Source organism: Phycomyces blakesleeanus, assembly GCF_001638985.1.
Source record: "Phycomyces blakesleeanus NRRL 1555(-) unplaced genomic scaffold PHYBLscaffold_3, whole genome shotgun sequence".
Lineage (NCBI taxonomy): Eukaryota > Fungi > Mucoromycota > Mucoromycetes > Mucorales > Phycomycetaceae > Phycomyces > Phycomyces blakesleeanus.
The window spans coordinates 914,716-936,512 of record NW_017265136.1 but is presented as its reverse complement, the minus strand read 5'-3'; the positions used below and the strand labels follow the sequence as shown (position 1 = coordinate 936,512).

Sequence of the window (21,797 nt, the reverse complement as noted above, 5' to 3'; positions counted from 1 at the left end):
TTTGTAGAAAGATCTACATATATTGAAGTGCTATTACATTAGGCGTTTGGCACTTATGTAAAAAATATGGCAGTTATATAAAAAAAATACGACGTTTACAAAAAAAAATACTAAGGTTATATAAAAAAATTGTAAGCCATAAGGATAAAAAATTTGAGTGCCATGTACCCTTCTGCCAATAGTAAAAGGGGGGGAGCAAATTCAGATGGCAATGGGAGCAAATTCAGATGGAAATGGGAGCCAATTCAGTTGGTAATGGACGCAAATTCAATTTCTATGGAAGCCAATCAGATGTCAATGGGTTCTAATTAGATGGAAACGGATGCTAATTAGATGGAAATAGGCGCCAATTGAATGGATAAAACCAGTAGTTGATCTGATATATATATAAGCTGTTGTCCACTAATTGGGTATATATAAGCTGATGACAGATGATCTGCACTATATATAAACATATGATATCTAATCTGATATATATATATAAGTGGATCACAGCCGATCTGATATATATATAAGCTGATGATAGTCGATCTGGTATATATATAAGCTGTTGACTGCCAATTGGGTATATATATATAAGCTGTTGACTGCCAATTGGGTATATATATAAGCTGTTGTCCGCCAATTGCATATATATAAGCTAATGACAGGTGATTTGCATTATATATAAACATATGATATCCAGTCTGATATATATATAAGTGGATTACAGCCAATCTGATATATATATAAGTGGATAACAGTCAATCTCATATATATATAAGCTGAATACTACCAATCTAGTATATATATAAATAAATGATATCTGATCTGATATATATGTAAATCAATAACAGTCAATCTGTATTATATATATATATTTATCACATCCAATTTACTACTTATATAAGTTAATAAAATGTAATATATAATCAATATTAGCCAATAACATTTGATTTAATACTAATATTAGTCTATAATATCTTATCTGTCTCTGATATTAGTCAATACCATTAGATCTATCACATTATATATATTCACACTTGTCAATATCCAAGTCATATCCAATCATCTCGTCAAATATAAGTTACATACTCTAATCATATTTAATCTTTAATTTTATATATATTCACAACTCTTTTATAATCTTTATATATATATATGTTTGATGGCAACGGTAATATTTTGATTTTAATGAAAAATGTTTAAATGTTGCTGCATAGCTCAAGTGTTATCACTTTGTTTTGGTTCTGAGCACCCCTGTTCGACCCTACATGGTAGCATTCTTTTATTTCGATTTTTTTGCGTCGTTTTGTTGTTCCCGATCTGGGTTGGTCTTCCTTTTACTATAGTAAAGTCAAAAGGTCAAACCAACTGGGAATCAAGGGGTATATGTAAAATCAAAGATAGGATTAAAGATACTTTTTATGGATATGAATTGAATTGTCATATATAGTTTTCTAAAGTAATACTGCGCATTATCTGAATTAGCTATTATATTATATTTAAATAAAAGGAAAGTCATTATACTTTGGTTAATGCTCAGGAAGATATTACTGCGCATAAGAAGGTATTGTGGTTAATTATTTTCAGATTGTACGGATTCATCAAAATAATGTTTGACAGTTTTTTTTGTAATAAAACAACAGTATAATACTACTGTTATAAGTTTTCTTCTTTTAATAATTTGTTTATTAAATTAAAGAGATGTAAAGGAAAAGTCTGTTTACATATTAAGGGAAGGTTTATGATTGCTTGTTATAATAAGACTATTATAAAAGTTAAAATCTCAAGAAATGAAATATAAATAGAGATATTATAGTTCTAGAGTATATTTTTTATTATAGTATAGCAAACGAAAAAATTAATATAAAATAAACTATTTAGCTGAAGTATAAAATGAACATTTTTTTTTTTTTTTTAATTTTTTATTATTATTATTTTTATTTTTTTTTTATATTTTTGTTTTTATATTTTTTTCTTATTTTTTATTATTATTTTTTTTTATTTTGTTTTTTTTTTTTTTATTTTTTTTTTATTATTTTTTTATTATTTTTATTATTTTGTTTTTTATTTATTTATATTTTATTTTAATGCTTTTATTATATTTATAATAAATTAGCATTTCAAAAAAATTGTGAATAAACATATTAATTTTTTTAGATAAATTCTATTTTTTTTAATATATATATGATATTCGGCTAGGGTGGAAATATTTGATTTATTTTAATTTTTACCCACCTGCGCACTATACCAAATCCCGGCGACCATCTAATCGTAGCATGCTTCAAACTCCGAAAAATTCCAAAGACCGACAATGCGCCTCTAATACCACTTTTCAGTTACTATTCGTCATTAGCTATCGATAGAGCCAAGAAGCGTACAAATACAATCAGTAGAAGTCGAGAAAAGTAGAATTATATTAATTTTATTTTTTGAATAAATATTGATTTCTCAAAAAAAATAAAAAAAAAAAATAATATTATAAATGCCGACTGAAGCCAATATTTTTTATTTATTTATTTATTTTTTGGTATCTTGCGTGCCCTTTAACCGAGGCGACAGATTGTTCAAATAATCTCAATTATAAGAGGTATATATATATATATTTGATATTCTTTATATTTTTTGTGAAGAGGTTGAAAAGTTGTAAAAAAATATTTTCAATGCAGTCATTGGTGCAATGATTCCACTTGAGGAATGAGGATGGGGGGTTGTTTTTTCAAGCAGAATAAACAAAAATAATACTCTTATTTATTTATTTATTTATTTATTTTATTTTTCTTCTGTGTGCATCTCTTTCAATAACCATACATATTCACATTAACTTGCCATGAAAGTTACAATTGAAATTACTACAATCATACACATGCGCACATGTATGCACACACGTATTTTACCAAGAACATCTCCAAAAATATATTATATTTGTTAAAAGCGCAAGCTTTCACCAAGACCACGAGCAAGTTTTGATATGTATCAACTAGAAAACAATTACTCGCATTCTCTTTGTATGATAAAGCCACATTATTATGATTTTTTATTTTATATATTTTTTAGGCTCCCTGTAGTATATATTGGCAAAAATAGGAATAATCGATATATATATATTTGAAACAGTGAATAATAAGAAGAGTAGGCGTGTGCAGTGATGATAACTAATTTTCGTTTGTTGGTATATACCTTGATCGAAAAATATACTTTTACTGTAAAGGTTTAATACTCATGAGAAAAAGGTGGTAAGAATAGCGTCTGTACTTATGGCTATTGTAGAAAGCATATGTACAAAAGAAAAGCTTCCATTTCATGTTAGATTGAGTAATGATAAAGGTGCATTACATACCAGAAACGAAAGCCAATTTATTGGTGGGGCAAGTTTTTGTTTACAAATAAAGGGCTTTTATCCATTATATACGCTTGGGATAATTCACGGTGATTACAATGGTTCAAAAAATAAGACACAATATTCTTAACTAATATGAATTTTTATTGTGAAAAGAGTTTATTTTGAGTGATAATAGTATCCGTGATGGCACAATAAGTTAAACCTGTTTTGTAAAGAACTTAAGAATAAGTAGTTTCACCACAGAAAGTCAATCGGTTTTTTTTTAAAAAGGAAGAGAACCAGAAAATCATAAAATTACAAGGAAGTAAAGTATAAGATTTTTCCACCCCTGGGAAAATATGTATGAACAGGCAGTACGCATCGCAAGAGAGGTAGACGATTGGCTTATTCCCCGTATGACATAGCTCAATAAATAAATAAATAATATTTAAATTTTGAGCCACAACAATTAAACGATGTTTTTCCCCATTTTGATTCTTTGTGTAGATAGAATTTGGAACGATTACAAAACAGTAATAAAAATAAATAAGTTATACAACAATGGTAATGTATTTTAAGAGGTTAAAACCATCGACCACATGGAGGTCAAAGTGAGACTCCAATAACTCCCAAATATTTTCTCATTCACGTTTATTGTCAATCAAATTACCTTGGCCTCATCCCGCACACCAAAGGTATCAACCATTTTTTATTCTCATTATTGTTATTCTATACTTCATCTGTATCCTTCATCACGCGTTTTTTCACCCTGGACAAGAGTCGATGTATTTTGCTTGATGTTAAAAAATCATCTGTTTCTATAGGTGTTTCTATGTGTTCTCTAATCCTTTTTTAGGAATCAGAGATCTATTGCACTGAATTTAAAAAGAAAGAAAGAAAGAAAGAATGACAAAGAAATTGAATTGTCTAAAATTGCACCCAACTCAAATTAATTCTTGGTACAGTTGGCGTTTGTGTGCGTGGATAAACAATATAAAAGAAAGGAATAACTAATTGCCTTTCAATATTAGCAAAATCGTTGCTATTATGGTGGACGATGAGGACTGTAGTGGTATATGAGTTTTGGTTAGGTGCAACTGTACTAATATTATTTTGTTTTTTTCGGCAGTTGCTTTGTGTTGGCAGTTTAATTATTTTCATGAAAAATGATAAAATGGTAAGAAATATAAAAACCTATAAATCCAGTGTTATTTGATTATGTACTGGATCCGATTGTTTTGCGTGAGTGCGGGTGTGTGCGCAGAATGGTATCCTTTGATGTACCATATTCATTTATTTATGACCAAAACCGATAATTTCTTATGTATACCCATCTGCCAACTAGTCGAAAAGTTTAGTAGCAGTACTCCTAATGATTTGCACCAGTGCTTATTTCCATGTCATGTAAGACACATTAGTATAAAAATACACCTTTCTTTTTCTTTTTCTTTTTCTTCAGCAGCCACTTGAATGTAAAGTATATCGACCAACTCGGGTTCATTGAAAACTGTAAAATAAATATGAAACTTTTCTTGCTAATTGCCTTGTAAATATTTTCGCAATTACATTTACTGTTCTCTACAAGAGCCTATCTGAAAACAAATATAATATTTCTTGCTTTAATTAGAACTGTGGAGGCTCAATTAGCATGAAAAACAATATTCGACTGTATAAGTATAATTTCTTGAAGATGTCGAGTATATCTGACTCTGGGTATCACACACAAGTACTCTGTTTTTTTTCTTTAAAATTAAATACAATAGAAGCTGTTAATAAAATAAGTTAATATAAAGAGTACATAATGATAGAGAAAAACAAATAAGTATTTCTATACTGTCAAATATATACACGGTTTTGTCAAGTACTATCGTGGTTACTATTTGATTTTTTGAATTCAAGATATTAGAGTTACAAAGTACTTGTGGCGTCCATTATAATACCTTGGGCTGGTAATATAAAACGAAACTCATTGGTATCCAGAGCTATATCATTAAGAAAGAGTAAAATGCGTACTTAGGGATGTTCCTTGGAGTACTTTCCCTGCCTACTTTACACTCGCGTTTTAATAATAATTATCGTTTATTTCCGTACTTTGGTAATTAATATTATATATGTATATATATATATATACCAACGCCTTTTTTTGTTAAATATTTAAATTGAAAGGGTTGCTCTAACACAAAGGTCGGATGTTTGACTGTCGAAACTTGACCAAAACTTGCAAGTAATTAGTGTGATAGATGTACAATTAATAATGATATTTATAATATTATGATCAATCTTACTCACAAGTATTTTAATCAAGATTATTACACCAAAAAGTATTTTACTCAAAAATATTAAAGGCACCCAACAAGTGTTGTACTTTTTTATTGAACATTATTTGAATAGCAGTTAAAGCATTGCTGCAACGAATTGTGAAGCATCGATAGCTAGTAAAACCCTTATTGTCATTATATTAAAATATATATATAGAATTCAATTTGTAATTCTTACTAATAGAGACCGTAAGCTTAGTAGAGTTAATTACATTGATAATAAACTGATATATCTCAATAACCAAGACCAAAAAAAATCGTATAAAACATATTTTATTTTTATTTTTATTATTGTAGATAAAGGTACTTCTTCTTTTAGATTTCCTGAAACCGCCACACATAGTATACTTTTTTTTAAGAGAAGACAAACCTTTTCAATTCGAAGAAGAGTATGATACTGAGACACCACTATCGTCATTTGACAATAACTATCCGGATTCAAGTGAGGAGTCCAACAATGAGAATGAAGCTGACATTGTTGGTGTCATAGTATTTAAAGATACGACGGATTCAGGTATGCACCTATTGAACAAAGAAATATACATGAATCATATTACAGATAATAATGATACTTATCATAACACTTGCCTTTCTGTAGGCCTATATTTGAAAATAAATGGCACGTCTCAAGCAATTCAACTTATGGTTCTATTCGGTTTTGTCTTTTAAGTGGTTTACTTGGTTCAAGCAGGGAGGATCTACAACACTGAAATTATTCCAATACTTTCTTGTTACCTATGAGAAGGATACTGATCCACATGTCTGTTGATGTATCGAAAATCATGTCTGGATTCGATCTTGTGACAAAAACCGTCTTCAAGTACACCATCTGTATCAAACGTGATATAATAGACTTGCCAGGGTATCATCAATCCAACTGTTCCTCCGAGAAGCATATTCCACCCCATCTATCTATGACAGTTATTCTCTGTATGTTGATCCAACAATTGAAAAGCCAGTCCCTCTCATGGTATTTCTTTACAGCTTACTGAGAAAATATCTTGTCACAACATTTCCACAAAGTCAAGTCAGATGAGTAAATCGTGCACTAGGGGTCAAGCAAAACAATAGAAAGTACGATGACGGACGTATACGATGATGCAATTTAGACTGATATGCTCGGTGAAGCCGACGGGACCTTTGTAAATCATGCCCATTCTCTCATGTTGACATTGAATGTATATTGGCTTAAGCTGTTTGAAGGCCGGACTTATACAGGCGGTGCTTTGTACTTACTTATCAGCAATTTCCCCAAGGAAGACCAAATGAGACCAGAAAATATTATCCTCGTTGATGTCATGTCTGGTCCAAAGGAAGTAGAGGGCGACTAGATGGACATATTTGTGGAAACATTTGTTGATGGGATGGTAGACTGTTATGGTGGTATAGCTGTGGAGACTACCAAGTTCCCTGATGATACTACTGTCTATACTACTATCATGTATGTCGCTTCCGAGATACATGCTGCTAGAAATACTGCCGGATTCATAGAACATGTCATGTAAACACATATGGCTGCCATAAATGCAAACGATATTTCTCCGTGATTACTGCATCAAGTAAGATTAATTACTTTGGGTGTGACAATGAAAACTGGGCATCACGGACAGAAGAGACGATATCCATATATGACAATATGTGGTTTTGCACAGACTCAGATGTAGAAAGAGAAAATTTGGAGAAGCAGAACGGCATGCAGTTTTCAGAGTTGCATCGCTTATATGATTGTTGATATCACGCACAACATATTTCTTGTGATAGCGAACCGTATGGTCAGTGTTTGAAACGACTTTGTATTTTTCCACTGATGTTATTGCTCGTATACAACGCTTTGCTGATGATATTCCTCTTCCTCCTGAATATACCGTCTTATTCGAAAAAAGTCGCGTCTGAGTTCCTATATATGAAGGCAGGTGAGTGGCGATCGTTGTGTCTGGTGCATTTTCTGGTGGTGTTGGAGGAGTTTTTGCCCAAAAGTGATTAAAATACCTAGACCAATCTTGCTAAGGCATGCCGAAAGTTGAAAGGTCCATTGAACAAGTACTTACATATAGACTACACAGGCCAGCCCCTTGGTAAATTTGGGAAATAATGTCAGAGTATTTACGAAAAAAAAAGCAGTAGCACACCAAATATGCATTTGTGTGAGTTGATGCTTGAATTTGGTCCGGTCTTTACATTTTGTATGTATAACCTTAAGATATACAAGTATAAGTTAAAAAAACGTCAAGACAAACTACCGTAATGGTCTAGAGGTGACATTAATGAGCGTTTTTCTGGAGAATGCGTTCACTGACACTTTTCTTCCTGTATATTCCATTAATCTTCTGCTGCGTATAATAAGAATTTCCTAAGGCGTCGCGCAAGTGCTATCTGAATCTCATATACCGTGTCTTCAGTGTATTGATAATGGTTATCATCCTGCATTTCCATTCGGCCTCCCGATGTTCCAGCAAGTCGTCAACAGCCTATGGTACAATGTAATCGGAACTAAGGCGTCGCCACCAACTACCATGCCATTGAAGTTACAACATTTGAATACGATGAAGTATGATTACTCTTAATGGCTATTCAAATTCTATGTCAAGGCTTACCAGAATACTTTTTTTTTCTGCGGCGTGGGGAGTATTTCACTTGGTGAGAATGTGCTGGTAAACATTTGCATTCAGAAGATGAAGAATATTTCGTTGCTTGGCCAGGAGTTCTTTAGTGAACAGAAGAAATGTCGCAGCTCAATTGTGCGGGTTATGTTTTTTTGGTAGGATAGTTGACGACATCTCCAAATTCCCTGGTCAGATTGAATACATATTTACTTGTCATCAAGATTGGTAGAATCAAAAGTGTCAACGTTTGGTTTTTTAAAAAGATTTGTGACGCCATTCTGTCAGAATTAAGCGTTATTTGGATAAGGTCTGAATTTGTGGGTGAGTGGGTTTATTAAGAAGAGTATTGCGTGCATCATCCCGGTGCATCGTCTGCATTCGTATTTCGCGTTGACTACGCACAACATCCAGGGTGGGATCCAAAAGCGCCTAGTCATCCCACTGCCTAGAAAAGTAGTCATGAAAAAATAAAAAAATAGAATGATTTATATTACTTATATAAATAATTATAATAAGAGTTATTTTGACTGCGAAAGGGTTTGCCTTTATTTATCTCTCTATTTTTCTCTGGTTTTAGCATTACTTCTTTATCAAATATTTAAAATTATAGTGAATTCTATTATCAACGAATAGTAAAAACCGTTATTTATTTTTATTGTTTTTATCAAAAGTATGAAAGACAAAATACCTGTATATTTAATACCCAATGCTCACCATTTTCTTAGCTTTTATCAAAATAAACTTACAGAGAGCGATATTACAATTTCCAACGAAAAAAATCGTGGATAAAACAATCAAGGTTATATAATTAAATAATTGTTTTGTATATATATATATTTCATTAATCGGCTGTAAAATAAAGTAAAATAAAATAAAATAACTATTTATTTATTACTTCCCGTCTCGACATTACTACCGCATCATCTTTTATCGATTCAACCCACATCTTTCAAAACTATGAATAAAAATCAATAAAATACTATATACTCTGTATTTTTTTTTATTGCTGCCGCGTGTTATTCTATGCAACAACACGCACCTTTTTCTCCTTCAAAAGTTCGACGTTTCTTGGAATAGCTGGACACTTGGAAAAGCTAATGACCTTTATTCTTTTTGATCATTTCTCCGTCCTTTTAACTTGCTAAAGTATTCTTTGATCTGTGTTATAATATCAACAATTAGGAATTCTAAATAAAAAAATGACACTCCTTTGTAAAAAGAAAAAAAAAATGTTAAAATTATTTGAACAAAAGCCGTGGATTATACTTACTCTTATCTTTCTTGTTCGACGACGAGAAAACCGATTACGCCCGGCTAACTTTTCCGGCAAGGATTTTTCCTTATGAAGTTTATACGAAAGGTGTCTACAAGCTTTCTCTTCCATGACTGAAGACAAAACATACTCTACTTCAGGCTGCATATGGTTGTAGCTCTGCACCATTCCAGCAATTGGGCGGTTAGATATCGAGAAGGTACCCTCATCAATGTTCAATGGCGTAGCTGTCATAACTGCTTGTGTTGGAGAACGGATCATACTGAAAAAAAAGGTAGAAATTACAATGCGCACAGTTGTTTGATAACAATTGAAAATGTGGGATAGTTTTCCATGTTCACAAGTTGAAAACACAGTTTTACTGTATTATATTGGCTCGGATATAACAAGCAACAAAAGTTATTCTATTTATTATTATAAAGACTTTGTCAATAAAGTACATGTAGCACTTGTTTCCCTTTTATTCCATTGGTAAAGAAACACACTTGTCGTGTCTTCTACAATGGAACGAAATTTTGAAGAGTGTCATTGCACTGAATGCATTAAAAGTGATGATGGGATACACTCTAGTACCAAAGAGAATTTCCCATCGTTATAGCAAGAAAGTAGCTTTAAAAGATGCCGTTAGAAGTGAAATGTGTATGGCATTCAAGGTATAAAATTTGCGTTTTTATATGTTAACAGATTTTATATTTAACACAGGTGCGTAGACACATTTAATGAACGTTGATGCAGATTTTAAGTCATATTTATTTGAGTATAAAAAAAAACGACTCTCGTATTATATTCTATATTTGTAGCTATTGTAATTCATGAATATGGATCTGCGGAAGTTCATGCACGTCAGTCTGACTTACCCATCTGATATCTCCCCTATGTCATTTGTCAATGTTTCTGTCGACAGTGAGGTCGATGAAAATTTCAATGAAATTGACGTTGAGCATGAGAGCAATGAGAATGCCGAAGATATTGATGATATTAAAGTTGAAGAGGTAAACACTGAATGTTCGTATAAAAATTGAAGAAAAAACCTAAAAAAAAGAGGAAAAAAAGTGTTAGTTTTTTTCTATTTTAAAGTAGATATGTTTTCAAACAGCAGTATGCCTGAGAATCATGTACACAGATTCATCGCAACATTTATTGTGCTATTCGAAATTTGCTACGTGATCACCAACAACTTGCCTTTTAGTGGGTGGTTTAAAGCTGAGAACATTATCCTTGTAGGACTTTTGCCTGGTCCCAAGGAGCCCAAAACTGACGAAATAAATAACTATCTTGAGCCAATGGTAGATGAATTTGTACAGCTGCATCGTGGAGTAAGAGTCCCAGCATTCGAGTTTCCTGCTGGCGAAGTGATTCGTGCTGCATTGATGATGGTTGCCTGCAACATCCCAGCTGTCAGAAAGACCAGCGGATTTACTGCATTGAGAAGCAAAATCGGCAGAAAATTTGCATTTATGAAAGCAGACGAGTGGAAATCGTGGGTGTTGGTGTATTCTCCTCTGGTGTTGAAGTATGTGCTCCCATCCTTGCATTTCATTAACTGGATTTATTTTTTTTATTTATGTCGTCACCTCGTAATACCCAGCATTACATTTGATGATATTAATACCGCCCATAGACATCTCGAACAATTTTGTGAAAAATGCAACAAGATTTACACCGCCACAATCCTTACCTGTAACATGCACCTAAACCCTCGTTTTCGAGAAACTATTCTAGATTTTGGACCAGTGTACAGTTATTGGCTCTTTATATTCGAGAGATACAATGACCTACTCAAGAATATCAGTACAAACGGCAAGGACAGTTTTAAAGCCACGTTTATGAGATGCTTTGTTGAAGATATAAAAAAGTGATTTTGTCAATTCTGCTCTTACATGTCCCACTCAAGCTCCCTTTCTTCCTGTCTTTTCCAAACTCGTCTGTTTATCCACACCTGTCCTAACCTCGCTACCTGCCTCCTCCACACTTGTTCAACCACCATTAATTTTGTAAGCATTTGTAGATTCTTCTGAAACTACCAGAATTATTATCATTGGCAATGAACCTCTCCCGTCTACATCCTTCACACTTTCAGTTAGTAAACCTTCTTCAATGGGTGATATTGATTATCCCTACTTGTTGCAATACTACAAACTTGCATACCTCACCCCCGATCTCGTCCATTATCAAAGTTCTGCCGCCTCTTTATTCTTTGCCAATGATCAGATTATAAAGTTGGAATCAATCAACAATATTGGCCAAGTGTACTAAGGCAATAATTGAACGACTGGCCGCGGATCATACGTGCAATCATTGTTTCCTGGCAGTGATAGAAGTACAGAAACAACCTTGACTTGTCAAATCAAGTATATCCATTCATTCCTTTACTCCTCCCCCAACATAGTCATATTATAAAACCAATTCCACTCATCATAATCAACATGTATTCGCGTTTGTCAACTGACTTCCTTTACTTGCAGATAAATTAAAAGAGAAAGACGGAGTTGCCATTTATGGTTCAACACCTTCGCCGTCAAATTATCATTCAATTTTGCCTATACATAGAATCTCTTTAGAAGTAGCAATTGCTAATCATACAACAGGACTTGTCTAAAAAAACTGGTAATTGCCTTACCAAAAAAGCTTTACGCTTAACAAAAACAATAATAAATATCCTTTCTTTCTTTTTTAAAACAGAAAAAGAAAAATAAATGATGATAACAAAAAAGGACAGAACAAAATAATTACTACCTGTATATAAATCGTCAGCATTGAGTTTGTGAAGATGAGATAAACAATAATTTTTATTATTTTTATTGTGGCCCATCTCTTAGGGTCCACGGAGGGAAACATAACGCAACAACATCGGGAGCTGGTTTCTCAGACAGGCTGGTGAGATTTCTGTCCAACAACTGACGAATGTTGCTACCCAAGTTTGCTCTCACAATTTTATCAATGATGAAGATGAGGTTGTTAAACTAAAAACATAGTTATATATATTAGGGGGTTTCATTATCTCTTCGGATAGAAATTCAGATTAGGATTCGGATGGCGGGTTTTAAACATGTAGCCAATGAAAACTTTTATAAAATGGAAATTATTGAGTCCCCCTTTTTAATTAAACGTCTTATTCTTGTACCTGATACTTTATTATATACGATTATGTTAATATCTATCACTTATATTGGGAATTTTGCTTATTAAAGCTTGTATATAAAGTAGAAATATGTAAGACAGGCAAATAAATTGACAAATTCTTGCTTTAAGTATTTCAAGACGTCAAAATGAGCAATCCTCAATTTCAATCCAAAAGCTTTTTTCTTCAGGTTAAATCTACACATTTTAATTCTATTCAGGTTCTTCTAAGCCAATCATTTTACCATTTAAAAACCCCCTTTACGAATCATAATCTGAATTTCTATCCGAAGAGATAATGAAATCCCCTATTATATTTAAGTCTGCTATTACAGATATTTTAGATTTTATTATAGGATGTTTTTTTTTTGCAGTGGTGTGATGTTAGGTATACCAGTATCTTTGGGTATTTACCTATTACCAGCTTTAGTTCGGTAGTCTTTTCACAATTGAGGCCAACACCCAAGATTCCATAATTCATGCAGAGTTACTGGTATATATACCTCTTTGAGCATTTGCTTGGTGTCTGCTATATTTGTCTAGTCTTTTCATAGTCAAGGCTACTAATTGAGATTCCGCTGCTCATCTGGGGTAAAAGGTATATATGCTTTTTTTTTTAATAGTTAATCATTGCTTGTTGAAATTGTCTAATAATTTTACAGTCAACGCTGATGATCAAGTTTCTGCTATTCGTCGAAGTAACAGGCGTACACCCTCCTTTGAATATCTTTCTGTCATCCATCATATTTATCTAGTCATACCATAGTCCACACCAAGGTTCAAGAGTTTAGTCTCCACCCAGGTTCACAGATATTCAAGTATAATTGCCCTTTTAGGACTGCCGGCTGCTATTGCCTATTGCTTTTAATATATAGGTCAAGGGATAAATTTCCTACTCTCAACCATGAGCCACAGGTATCACCGTTTATTTTGAACATTTATTTATTATCGATTATATTTGATTAGTATTTTAAATCCGAGTCCAACGATCAAGCTTCAGCTTTCCGGGAAGGGTTGAAGATATCCATGTACCTTTTATTTTTTTAATATTGACTGAATTTCTCTGGCGTTTGCACATTTAAGTCCATTGATCAAGTCTTTGGTCATTATCAAGTTTCCACTCAACATTATTGGGTAAAGGTATATAAGATTCTTAGATTACTTTCTCACAGCCAATGACATTTATCAAGCGTTTTTAGAGTCCTGGTCAACGATCAAGATCCGGTTATTAATTCAACGTCTTAGATATATAAGTGTATTTAAATATTACTTTACTACTGATTCTATCTATTTAATTTTTTTTCTTTTTCTTTTTTACATTCTATGCTAGCCCTCACGGCTCTAGTCTCCATCAAGGCTTATAGACATACAAGGTTTTTTTTATTGGAATATGTTCTTACTATCAGTTTTAATTTTTCTAGTAATTTCACAGTTCATACCAACGATTAGGCTTCCGATTTCCATCCAGGGCTACAGACATACATCTTTATTACACCATTTACTTACATCCTGTTTTATATGTCCAGAATCTTCACAGCTCATGTCAACAGTCACGGTTTTGACCTACATCTCCAACCATAGGTATATATATATTTCCGAGAATTTACTTACTATTAGGTGTATTTTTCTAGTGTTTTCATAGTAAAGACCAACGATTAATATTCCGACATTTTCCTACAGTCATAGACATACAAGTCTCTTTGAGCCTTTAGTTACTTTAAGCTGTATATTCCCATACTTTTTACGGCAAAGACCAGCGATCAAGGTTTCACTCTCCATAAAAATCCTCAGGTATACAAAGCTCTTTAAATATTTTCTTACTATGAATTAGATTATTCTAGTGTTTACACAGTCAAAGCCAAACTATAAAGCCTCTGTTGCCCGTCCAGGTTCTCCAGTATATATATATATATATATTGAGCATCTACTTACTGGTTGTTGTTTTTAGTTATCTTGACATAGTCAAAACCAACGATTAAGGTTTCACCATACATCCAGGGTATGAGATACACATGTCTCGTTTAGTATTTAGCTATCAACTATTATTTTGTCTAGCTTTTTTTTTTATATTTTAAGCCAACGATCAAGTTTTGAATATTTATTCATGATCACAGGTATATATTTCTTTTTGAAAATATACTTATTGTTGGCTTTCTTTTTTTAGTCTATTTACCAACAGGGCGAACGATCAATATTCCGCTGCCTATTTTGGGCTATATGTATACATGACTCTTTAAGCAGTTAATACCTGTCGCTTTTATTTGTCTAGTCTTTTAATCCCTAAGCCCAAAATTTATGGCTCTGCTCTACATCATGGGCCGTAGGTATACAAGTCTCTTTGTAAATATATTCACTGATGGTTATAAATACTTATAATTTTACAATTAGTGTCAAGGATCGTTGTTTAACTCTTATTCATGGGTTACAGGTATACATTGTTTAGTTGCCCATTATTCTTTGAATGATGCTTGTATTTGCTTAGTTTTTTCTTTCTTTGTAGCTTAGGTCAATGATCATGGTTTTATTCTTTGTTAAAAATCAAAGACATACGAGAAGTTTTAGGAATTTTCTCACTGAAAATTGTATTTACTAATTTTTTTTACAGCCGATACCAGGTATCAGTATTGTTCTGGGTGGTACTGAAAATGGGCAATGAGATACTGCACGAATCCTGGACCCCCTTGGATGCTCGTCAATAAGAGTTTGTATTCCAACATAATACACTTTCCTCATACACCTTGTGGCAATCCTGGCACAAAACATATTTATGAACGCTTTTGGTCATGGATGAAAGCTCCGTTTTGTATTTGAGGCCAGAAATGTTCTATGGCAATTGTAAATTCTTCTTGTAAGTTGTCTAGAGCTTATTGATGAACGTTATCAGGATGACAGCGCCTTTGTTGACCACATAGCGGAGAGCTAACATTACCACAAAAGTAGTAATGATCCTGTGCACTGGGTTCTCAGGCATATCGGGCGGGGGGGGGGCAAAAGGATCTATTGTAAAAAACCAAAAAAAAAAATCATCTCCTTTTTTTTCAATTTTTTCTTTCTGCCATAGCACAACGCCAACCTTCATTAACAAATTCCTCGACCTCCACCTTAACAACATCTTCATCTTCATTATCGTTTTCTTTGTTTTCATCGCCATTGTATTTGCTGTTGTGAATCTCCTCATTCGTAACTGGAACATTCTCATCGTCAGACACTGGGGTTCCTTCCCAAGCAGGTGAGTTGGTCTGACCACACGCTTCTTCTGTGCTTCTGGATTGACATGTTTAAATGGCTGTATTTAGAATATGTTACATAGTTACGCTCTATTATTTTTATTTAAATAAATATTTCCTACGTTCAACATCAACCTCTATCAAATTTCTTTGGGCAGAAGATTGTGTTAAAACATGTTATTTTTTGAACTACAAAAAAATAGAATATAATAGAATAATACTACAAACTGCGTACCACTTTCACATCTTATAGCATCTAATCTTGCTCTTTTGTTATGGCGCTGAGCAGTTTTTCCGGCTACAGAACTATAGACTAGTTCGTTCTGACTACATCCAGCGCAATAGCACTTTTTATTGTAAGGCTGAGGGGTTGAGAACATTTGGTGTGGACAGACTAAAAGCAAAAAAAAGGGCAAAAAAAGGGTAAAACAAGTCCATCTTGAACTTAGCCAATCAGCTTTAATTATGACTGTCCACACCTTTTTTTTAAAAAAAGTTCAAAATACATATTAGGTAATGCTATGCTCATAATTCCATCACTGTCAGTAAGCATAGTCAATGCTTCATATTCAAATACATCAACATAAATAAGTCTGTTTTGTTGTGGATAAAGACGAATTTGTCTATATTATCCAATTACAACTCTTCAGAATCTTTCACTGCTTGAATCTGTATCTGCATATTGTCAAAGCATATGTATGCAAACAATATCCCCTGTCTCTAAAAGTCCTCCCAATCAGTACAAGAACTCTTAACAATTTTCATCAATAAAAATCATTCTTCTTGAGCTCAAAACTCTCTCCATCTCATAATCTAATTATCTACGCCACTTTTTTTTTACAAACACATTTATTACAGGTATAACATTTTAGCCAAAATAGCCTGTCAGTATATATTACTCTTATAAAGTTATAAATAATAATCAATACTCATCTACCTTCATTTTAACTCCATCCTTTTCGTCTCTTATTTTTTTTTAAAAAACGTATCTTCTTGTATCGCCTGTACCTTACATTAAACTATCGTAATAAAAGTATGTCCACCCCCAGCGCTATTGAGCTCGTTTCTCATCAGGAAGATGACGATCAGTCACATTCCTGGATGAAGCCAGATGGTGGTAAAGATGGATTGTCATCGATTGATCGGCTGCAGTACTTTCTGTTGAAAGACGACACAGACAATCTGAGGAAGTACCTTGGTGGCTTCAAGAACGGGAAGAAGGTCAAGGTCAGCAAGACCAGAGTGATCAACGACTGCTGCCAGTATTTTCACAAGCAGGGTGTGAAGCGCACCAGCTCTCAAATAAAAAGCAAGCTGACGTATCTGATCAACAAGCAATATCCTATTGCATTCAAAGCCTGGGAAGACAGTACAATGAGAATTGGCAAAGAAGAAATGTATCAATGTGAAAAAGATGAACTTGAAGGTATGAATATTGTTATATATAAGTTAAAACAAATATCGAAATAATTTAAATTATTTTTTAAAAGTATATCTTAATGATATATGCCCAAACTTCACACAGATAAGAAAAGTACTTGGTGAAAGTAAGGCAAAGTCATCTGCCATATGTAATACAACAACGTTCTTCGACTTAAACAAAGCCCAAGACATAAGCAAGGGCGAGGACGGTGAAGACGGTGAAAACAATGGAGGTGACGAAGCCAGTGAGAGCAGTACCTCCGAGCACTCTGACGCCAGTGCGTACAGTGGCAAAAGACGGTCTAAATTCTTTGGCAAGATTGTGAAGAACACGGCAAAGAGATCAGTTAAGAGCATAGAGGATGTCGGGCATGGTATAAAAGAGTTCAATGATGCCCGGATATTGCTCTTAGAATCAAAGTATGAGAAAGAGCTCAAGAACCAGAAGGAGAAGCTGCAAAAAAAGCTTCAATGCGAGCAGTGGGTAAAAGGAGTGATCCTTATGGCGAAAACATTTGACTGGTCTGAGGAGAAGACTAAGAATGAATTAGAAGAGGTGTATAATCAATACCTTAATTAATAAATTATATTTCTTCTATTTATACTATGCGTTTAATTTTTATATATATTTATATACAAATTCTCAGAACTAATGTTATTTTATTTAAAAAAATGTAAAGGCATGTAGACTATATAAAAATACTATCATTAAAGCAGGCAAAATTGATCTTCTACTTACGTCTTCAAAATAGTTTGATAATAAAATATTAAAGAAAGAGAAGAACATAAATAATGACGAAATATCTATTTAATTACAGCTGTCAAATGCCGAAAAGTGAGATCTATCTAATAGATATAAAAGCTAATACTTCTGTTTTTTTTAATGCATTTAGAATGATCAAAGTTTATTTTCTTTATTCAAGAAGATGTATTCTTTTCTTTTGACATAACAACACGTTGTGTCTGAATCCACCTTGTATTTCCGTCTATATTCTGGGATCCATCTACTACACCAGACTCCTCTGAATATCCTGTCTTCCGCAGGCGTTCAACTTCAGCTTTCTCTCTATCTTCCCATCGACGCTTGGCTTCCTGAGACCATTTGTCGTCATCTTGACACATCAGGAAATTGTTCAAGGCTACGCAAACCCGAATCCATGCATTAACCTTTACAACATCTTCCTTTCTTTTTATCCTTACAGGGATTGATTTGAGAGAGTAGAATCTCTCTTTTAAGATTCCAAATGCATGCTCAATTTTTACTTGCATTCTCGAGATCTTTGTATTGAACCCTTGATCTGCTAACGAGAGTTCACTGTTCCTTGACTTCTTTTTGATTGGAACAATATAGTTTGTAGTCTTGTATTCCGCGTATGCCAACACGTACTTGTCACCAGAAAAGAATCACTTCAGGAATTTTCTAAACTCACACTTAGACGAAGTATGCATATCATGCAAACTTCCAAAGAAACCGGTTGACATGTATCGGATTATGTGTCTATTATCACACTCTGCGACACTGTTTACACAGTAAGCGGATCTGCGACCGAAAAACTGCTCTGGCTTCCACGATGGTGCTTTTGCCAGCTTAAATAAGCATCCGTCAAGAAATCCAACAAGGTTTGGAAATCCTAATGGATATTCATTTGCTCGTTTTATCTCTGCTTTCTCAGATTCGGTTGGCCAATAAACGAACTTGTGCTCTAAAGAGAGAATTACTTTGAAGAATCTGGTTGTTATATTCTCGATAGAGCCCTCTATTTGTTTTTATTGTAGGAAACAGGTGAATAAATTTGCTTTTGTATATGTGGGTAAACAGTCGTAGACTATTATCCTGAGTTACTTACTTCCTATTCCAGAACGTCTTGCCAAACGGCCACTTGACGAAGAATTACCATTTGATCCTAATCGGTCAAGAACAATGGAAATCTGTAGTCTAACATCGATCGAGTAAAATCCTGACAATTGTTGGCAAAGCTCGTGGTTTTTTACAAGATCATACAGCTTATAAAAAGAGCTTTTGCTCATTCGAAGCTCTTCCAGGAAGCCGCTTTCATCCAAGGCAAGCAGAAAATTCAATCTTTCTTTTCGAGTTACAAGTTTCTTGGCCTTGTTTTGCCCTTTGAAAAAATAGCGTCCTTTGCTGATTTTGTCTTGGGCCTTCGTAACCATCAATTTCTCCTGTTGTAGCTTTAATTTGCATATGTTTGCACCATCTTTGTACCTATCATGATCTTCCTCACAAGCAATGACATTAGAGTCGGACAAAATCTTGATCATCTTCTTCAACGTGTGTTGAGTGATAGCTGCAGATGCATCCAAAGTTGATTTTACGAGTATATTTATTGGAGTATGCGCCATTTTTTTAAGATAATAAGTAAAAGAGTAATATATTTCTCACTTTTATATATACTAGTATTTAATTATAGCAAGTATATATGCTTCAAACCGTCGTTTGCTATTTAAATGTAATGCAACTAGAAGGGATGCATGACACTATTATGCAAGTAGTATCAGACGAAAACTGACCAATCATAGCCGTTAATTAATTTTGCCCTTTTTTTGAACTTTTAGTCTGTCCACACCAACTCTTTCCGGAAATTATTGGTGCAAAAATAAAAATCAATTTGGTGCACAAACAAAAATAAATTTGGTGCAAAAATAAAAAATTATTTAGTGCAAAAACAAAAGATAAAATTTGATGCATTTTTTTTTACCATTTCTCTGCTTAATTCATCTTTTTTGGTGCATTTGGTGCATTTGGTGCATTCCATTTTTGCACCAAATTGATTTTTATTTTTGCACCAAGAATTTCCGGAAAGAGTTGGTGTGGACAGACTAAAAGTTCAAAAAAAGTTCAAAAAAAGGGCAAAAATTTAGGCCATTTTATTGGATGAGAGTTTTAATTAATTTTGCCCTTTTTTGAACCTTCAAAAAAAGGGCAAAAAAAGGGCAAAATTAATTAACGGCTATGATTGGCCAGTTTTCGTCTGATACTACTTGCATGATAATATCATGCATCCCTTCTAGTTGCATTACACTTAAATAGCAAACGACAATTTAAAGCATATATACTTGGTATAATTAAATACTAGCGTGTATAAAAGTGAGAAATATATTACTCTTTTACTTATTATCTTAAAAAAATGCCGCATACTCCAATAAATATACTCGCAAAATCAACTTTGGATGCATCTGCAGCTATCACTCAACACACGTTGAAGAAGATGATCAAGATGTTGTCCGACTCTAATGTCATTACTTGTGAGGAAGATCATGACACGTACAAAGATTTTGCAAGCATATGCAAATTAAAGCTACAACAGGAGAAATTGATGGTTACGAAGGTCCAAGACAAAATCAGCAAAGGACGCTATTTTTTCAAAGGGCAAAACAAGGCCAAGAAACTTGTAACTCGAAAAGAAAGATTGAATTTTCTGCTTGCCTTGGATGAAAGCGGCTTCCTGGAAGAGCTTCGAATGAGCAAAAGCTCTTTTTATAAGCTGTATGATCTTGTAAAAAACCACGAGCTTTGCCAACAATTGTCAGGATTTTACTCGATCGATGTTAGACTACAGATTTCCATTGTTCTTGACCGATTAGGATCAAATGGTAATTCTTCGTCAAGTGGCCGTTTGGCAAGACGTTCTGGAATAGGAAGTAAGTAACTCAGGATAATAGTCTACGACTGTTTACCCACATATACAAAAGCAAATTTATTCACCTGTTTCCTACAATAAAAACAAATAGAGGGCTCTATCGAGAATATAACAACCAGATTCTTCAAAGTAATTCTCTCTTTAGAGCACAAGTTCGTTTATTGGCCAACCGAATCTGAGAAAGCAGAGATAAAACGAGCAAATGAATATCCATTAGGATTTCCAAACCTTGTTGGATTTCTTGACGGATGCTTATTTAAGCTGGCAAAAGCACCATCGTGGAAGCCAGAGCAGTTTTTCGGTCGCAGATCCGCTTACTGTGTAAACAGTGTCGCAGTGTGTGATCATAGACGCATAATCCGATACATGTCAACCGGTTTCTTTGGAAGTTCGCATGATATGCGTACTTTGTCTGAGTGTGAGCTTGGAAAATTCCCAGAGCGATTCTTTTCTGATGACGAGTACGTGTTGGCATACGCGGAATACAAGACTACAAACTATATTGTTCCAATCAAAAAGAAGTCAAGGAACAGTGAACTCTCGTTAGCAGACCAAGAGTTCAACACCAAGATCTCGAGCATGCGAGTAAAAATTGAGCATGCATTTGGAATCTTAAAAGAGAGATTCTACTCTCTCAAATCAATCCCTGTAAGGATAAAAAGAAAGGAAGACGTTGTAAAGGTTAACGCATGGATTCGGGTTTGCGTAGCCTTGAACAATTTCCTGATGTGTCAAGATGACGACAAATGGTCTCAGGAAGCCAAGCGTCGATGGGAAGATAGAGAGAAAGCTGAAGTTGAACGCCTGCGGAAGACAGGATATTCAGAGGAGTCTGGTGTAGTAGATGGATCCCAGAATATAGACGGAAATA

General features: G+C 33.7%; 11 protein-coding genes across 11 annotated transcripts; 6 read left to right on the top strand and 5 right to left on the bottom strand.

Annotated features, from left to right (window-relative positions):
- Positions 1 to 2,538: 2,538 nt before the first annotated feature.
- Positions 2,539 to 3,515, top strand: PHYBLDRAFT_157550 (hypothetical protein). The gene is made up of 2 exons (XM_018433635.1): positions 2,539 to 2,572; positions 2,820 to 3,515. The coding sequence occupies exon 2, from the start codon at positions 3,240 to 3,242 to the stop codon at positions 3,450 to 3,452; it is 213 nt and encodes a 70-aa protein (XP_018296467.1). The 5' UTR covers positions 2,539 to 2,572; positions 2,820 to 3,239; the 3' UTR covers positions 3,453 to 3,515.
- A 1,007-nt stretch (positions 3,516 to 4,522) lies between these two features.
- On the top strand, positions 4,523 to 7,354 carry PHYBLDRAFT_69637 (hypothetical protein; the record flags this gene model as incomplete). Its single annotated transcript, XM_018442137.1, has 9 exons — positions 4,523 to 4,708; positions 4,932 to 5,030; positions 5,211 to 5,253; positions 5,513 to 5,517; positions 5,920 to 6,136; positions 6,221 to 6,267; positions 6,732 to 6,927; positions 6,994 to 7,123; positions 7,183 to 7,354. 9 exons carry the CDS (start codon positions 4,523 to 4,525, stop codon positions 7,352 to 7,354), a joined length of 1,095 nt encoding a protein of 364 aa, XP_018296466.1.
- Positions 7,355 to 7,429: 75 nt separating this feature from the next.
- PHYBLDRAFT_163537 (hypothetical protein) lies at positions 7,430 to 9,014 on the top strand (the record flags this gene model as incomplete). The annotated part of the gene is made up of 6 exons (XM_018434817.1): positions 7,430 to 7,535; positions 7,978 to 8,170; positions 8,249 to 8,366; positions 8,390 to 8,546; positions 8,836 to 8,857; positions 8,951 to 9,014. 6 exons carry the CDS (start codon positions 7,430 to 7,432, stop codon positions 9,012 to 9,014), a joined length of 660 nt encoding a protein of 219 aa, XP_018296465.1.
- Positions 9,015 to 9,246: 232 nt separating this feature from the next.
- On the bottom strand, positions 9,247 to 9,759 carry PHYBLDRAFT_140509 (hypothetical protein; the record flags this gene model as incomplete). The annotated part of the gene is made up of 2 exons (XM_018430417.1): positions 9,247 to 9,327; positions 9,496 to 9,759. 2 exons carry the CDS (start codon positions 9,757 to 9,759, stop codon positions 9,247 to 9,249), a joined length of 345 nt encoding a protein of 114 aa, XP_018296464.1.
- A 551-nt stretch (positions 9,760 to 10,310) lies between these two features.
- PHYBLDRAFT_140508 (hypothetical protein) lies at positions 10,311 to 11,754 on the top strand (the record flags this gene model as incomplete). Its single annotated transcript, XM_018430416.1, has 4 exons — positions 10,311 to 10,503; positions 10,579 to 11,011; positions 11,087 to 11,307; positions 11,507 to 11,754. 4 exons carry the CDS (start codon positions 10,311 to 10,313, stop codon positions 11,752 to 11,754), a joined length of 1,095 nt encoding a protein of 364 aa, XP_018296463.1.
- A 542-nt stretch (positions 11,755 to 12,296) lies between these two features.
- Positions 12,297 to 13,099, bottom strand: PHYBLDRAFT_140507 (hypothetical protein; the record flags this gene model as incomplete). The annotated part of the gene is made up of 2 exons (XM_018430415.1): positions 12,297 to 12,461; positions 13,040 to 13,099. The coding sequence occupies 2 exons, from the start codon at positions 13,097 to 13,099 to the stop codon at positions 12,297 to 12,299; spliced, it is 225 nt and encodes a 74-aa protein (XP_018296462.1).
- A 489-nt stretch (positions 13,100 to 13,588) lies between these two features.
- On the bottom strand, positions 13,589 to 14,612 carry PHYBLDRAFT_163534 (hypothetical protein; the record flags this gene model as incomplete). Its single annotated transcript, XM_018434816.1, has 5 exons — positions 13,589 to 13,650; positions 14,019 to 14,088; positions 14,125 to 14,181; positions 14,311 to 14,434; positions 14,551 to 14,612. The coding sequence occupies 5 exons, from the start codon at positions 14,610 to 14,612 to the stop codon at positions 13,589 to 13,591; spliced, it is 375 nt and encodes a 124-aa protein (XP_018296461.1).
- Positions 14,613 to 15,475: 863 nt separating this feature from the next.
- PHYBLDRAFT_140506 (hypothetical protein) lies at positions 15,476 to 16,225 on the bottom strand (the record flags this gene model as incomplete). The annotated part of the gene is made up of 3 exons (XM_018430414.1): positions 15,476 to 15,615; positions 15,692 to 15,882; positions 16,074 to 16,225. 3 exons carry the CDS (start codon positions 16,223 to 16,225, stop codon positions 15,476 to 15,478), a joined length of 483 nt encoding a protein of 160 aa, XP_018296460.1.
- A 655-nt stretch (positions 16,226 to 16,880) lies between these two features.
- PHYBLDRAFT_163532 (hypothetical protein) lies at positions 16,881 to 17,847 on the top strand (the record flags this gene model as incomplete). The annotated part of the gene is made up of 2 exons (XM_018434815.1): positions 16,881 to 17,271; positions 17,336 to 17,847. The coding sequence occupies 2 exons, from the start codon at positions 16,881 to 16,883 to the stop codon at positions 17,845 to 17,847; spliced, it is 903 nt and encodes a 300-aa protein (XP_018296459.1).
- A 539-nt stretch (positions 17,848 to 18,386) lies between these two features.
- On the bottom strand, positions 18,387 to 18,671 carry PHYBLDRAFT_94093 (hypothetical protein; the record flags this gene model as incomplete). Its single annotated transcript, XM_018443851.1, has 1 exon — positions 18,387 to 18,671. A coding segment is annotated over one exon (285 nt), but the record flags the coding sequence as incomplete, so codon positions are not given.
- A 2,690-nt stretch (positions 18,672 to 21,361) lies between these two features.
- Positions 21,362 to 21,655, top strand: PHYBLDRAFT_94091 (hypothetical protein; the record flags this gene model as incomplete). The annotated part of the gene is made up of 1 exon (XM_018443850.1): positions 21,362 to 21,655. A coding segment is annotated over one exon (294 nt), but the record flags the coding sequence as incomplete, so codon positions are not given.
- Positions 21,656 to 21,797: the final 142 nt, after the last annotated feature.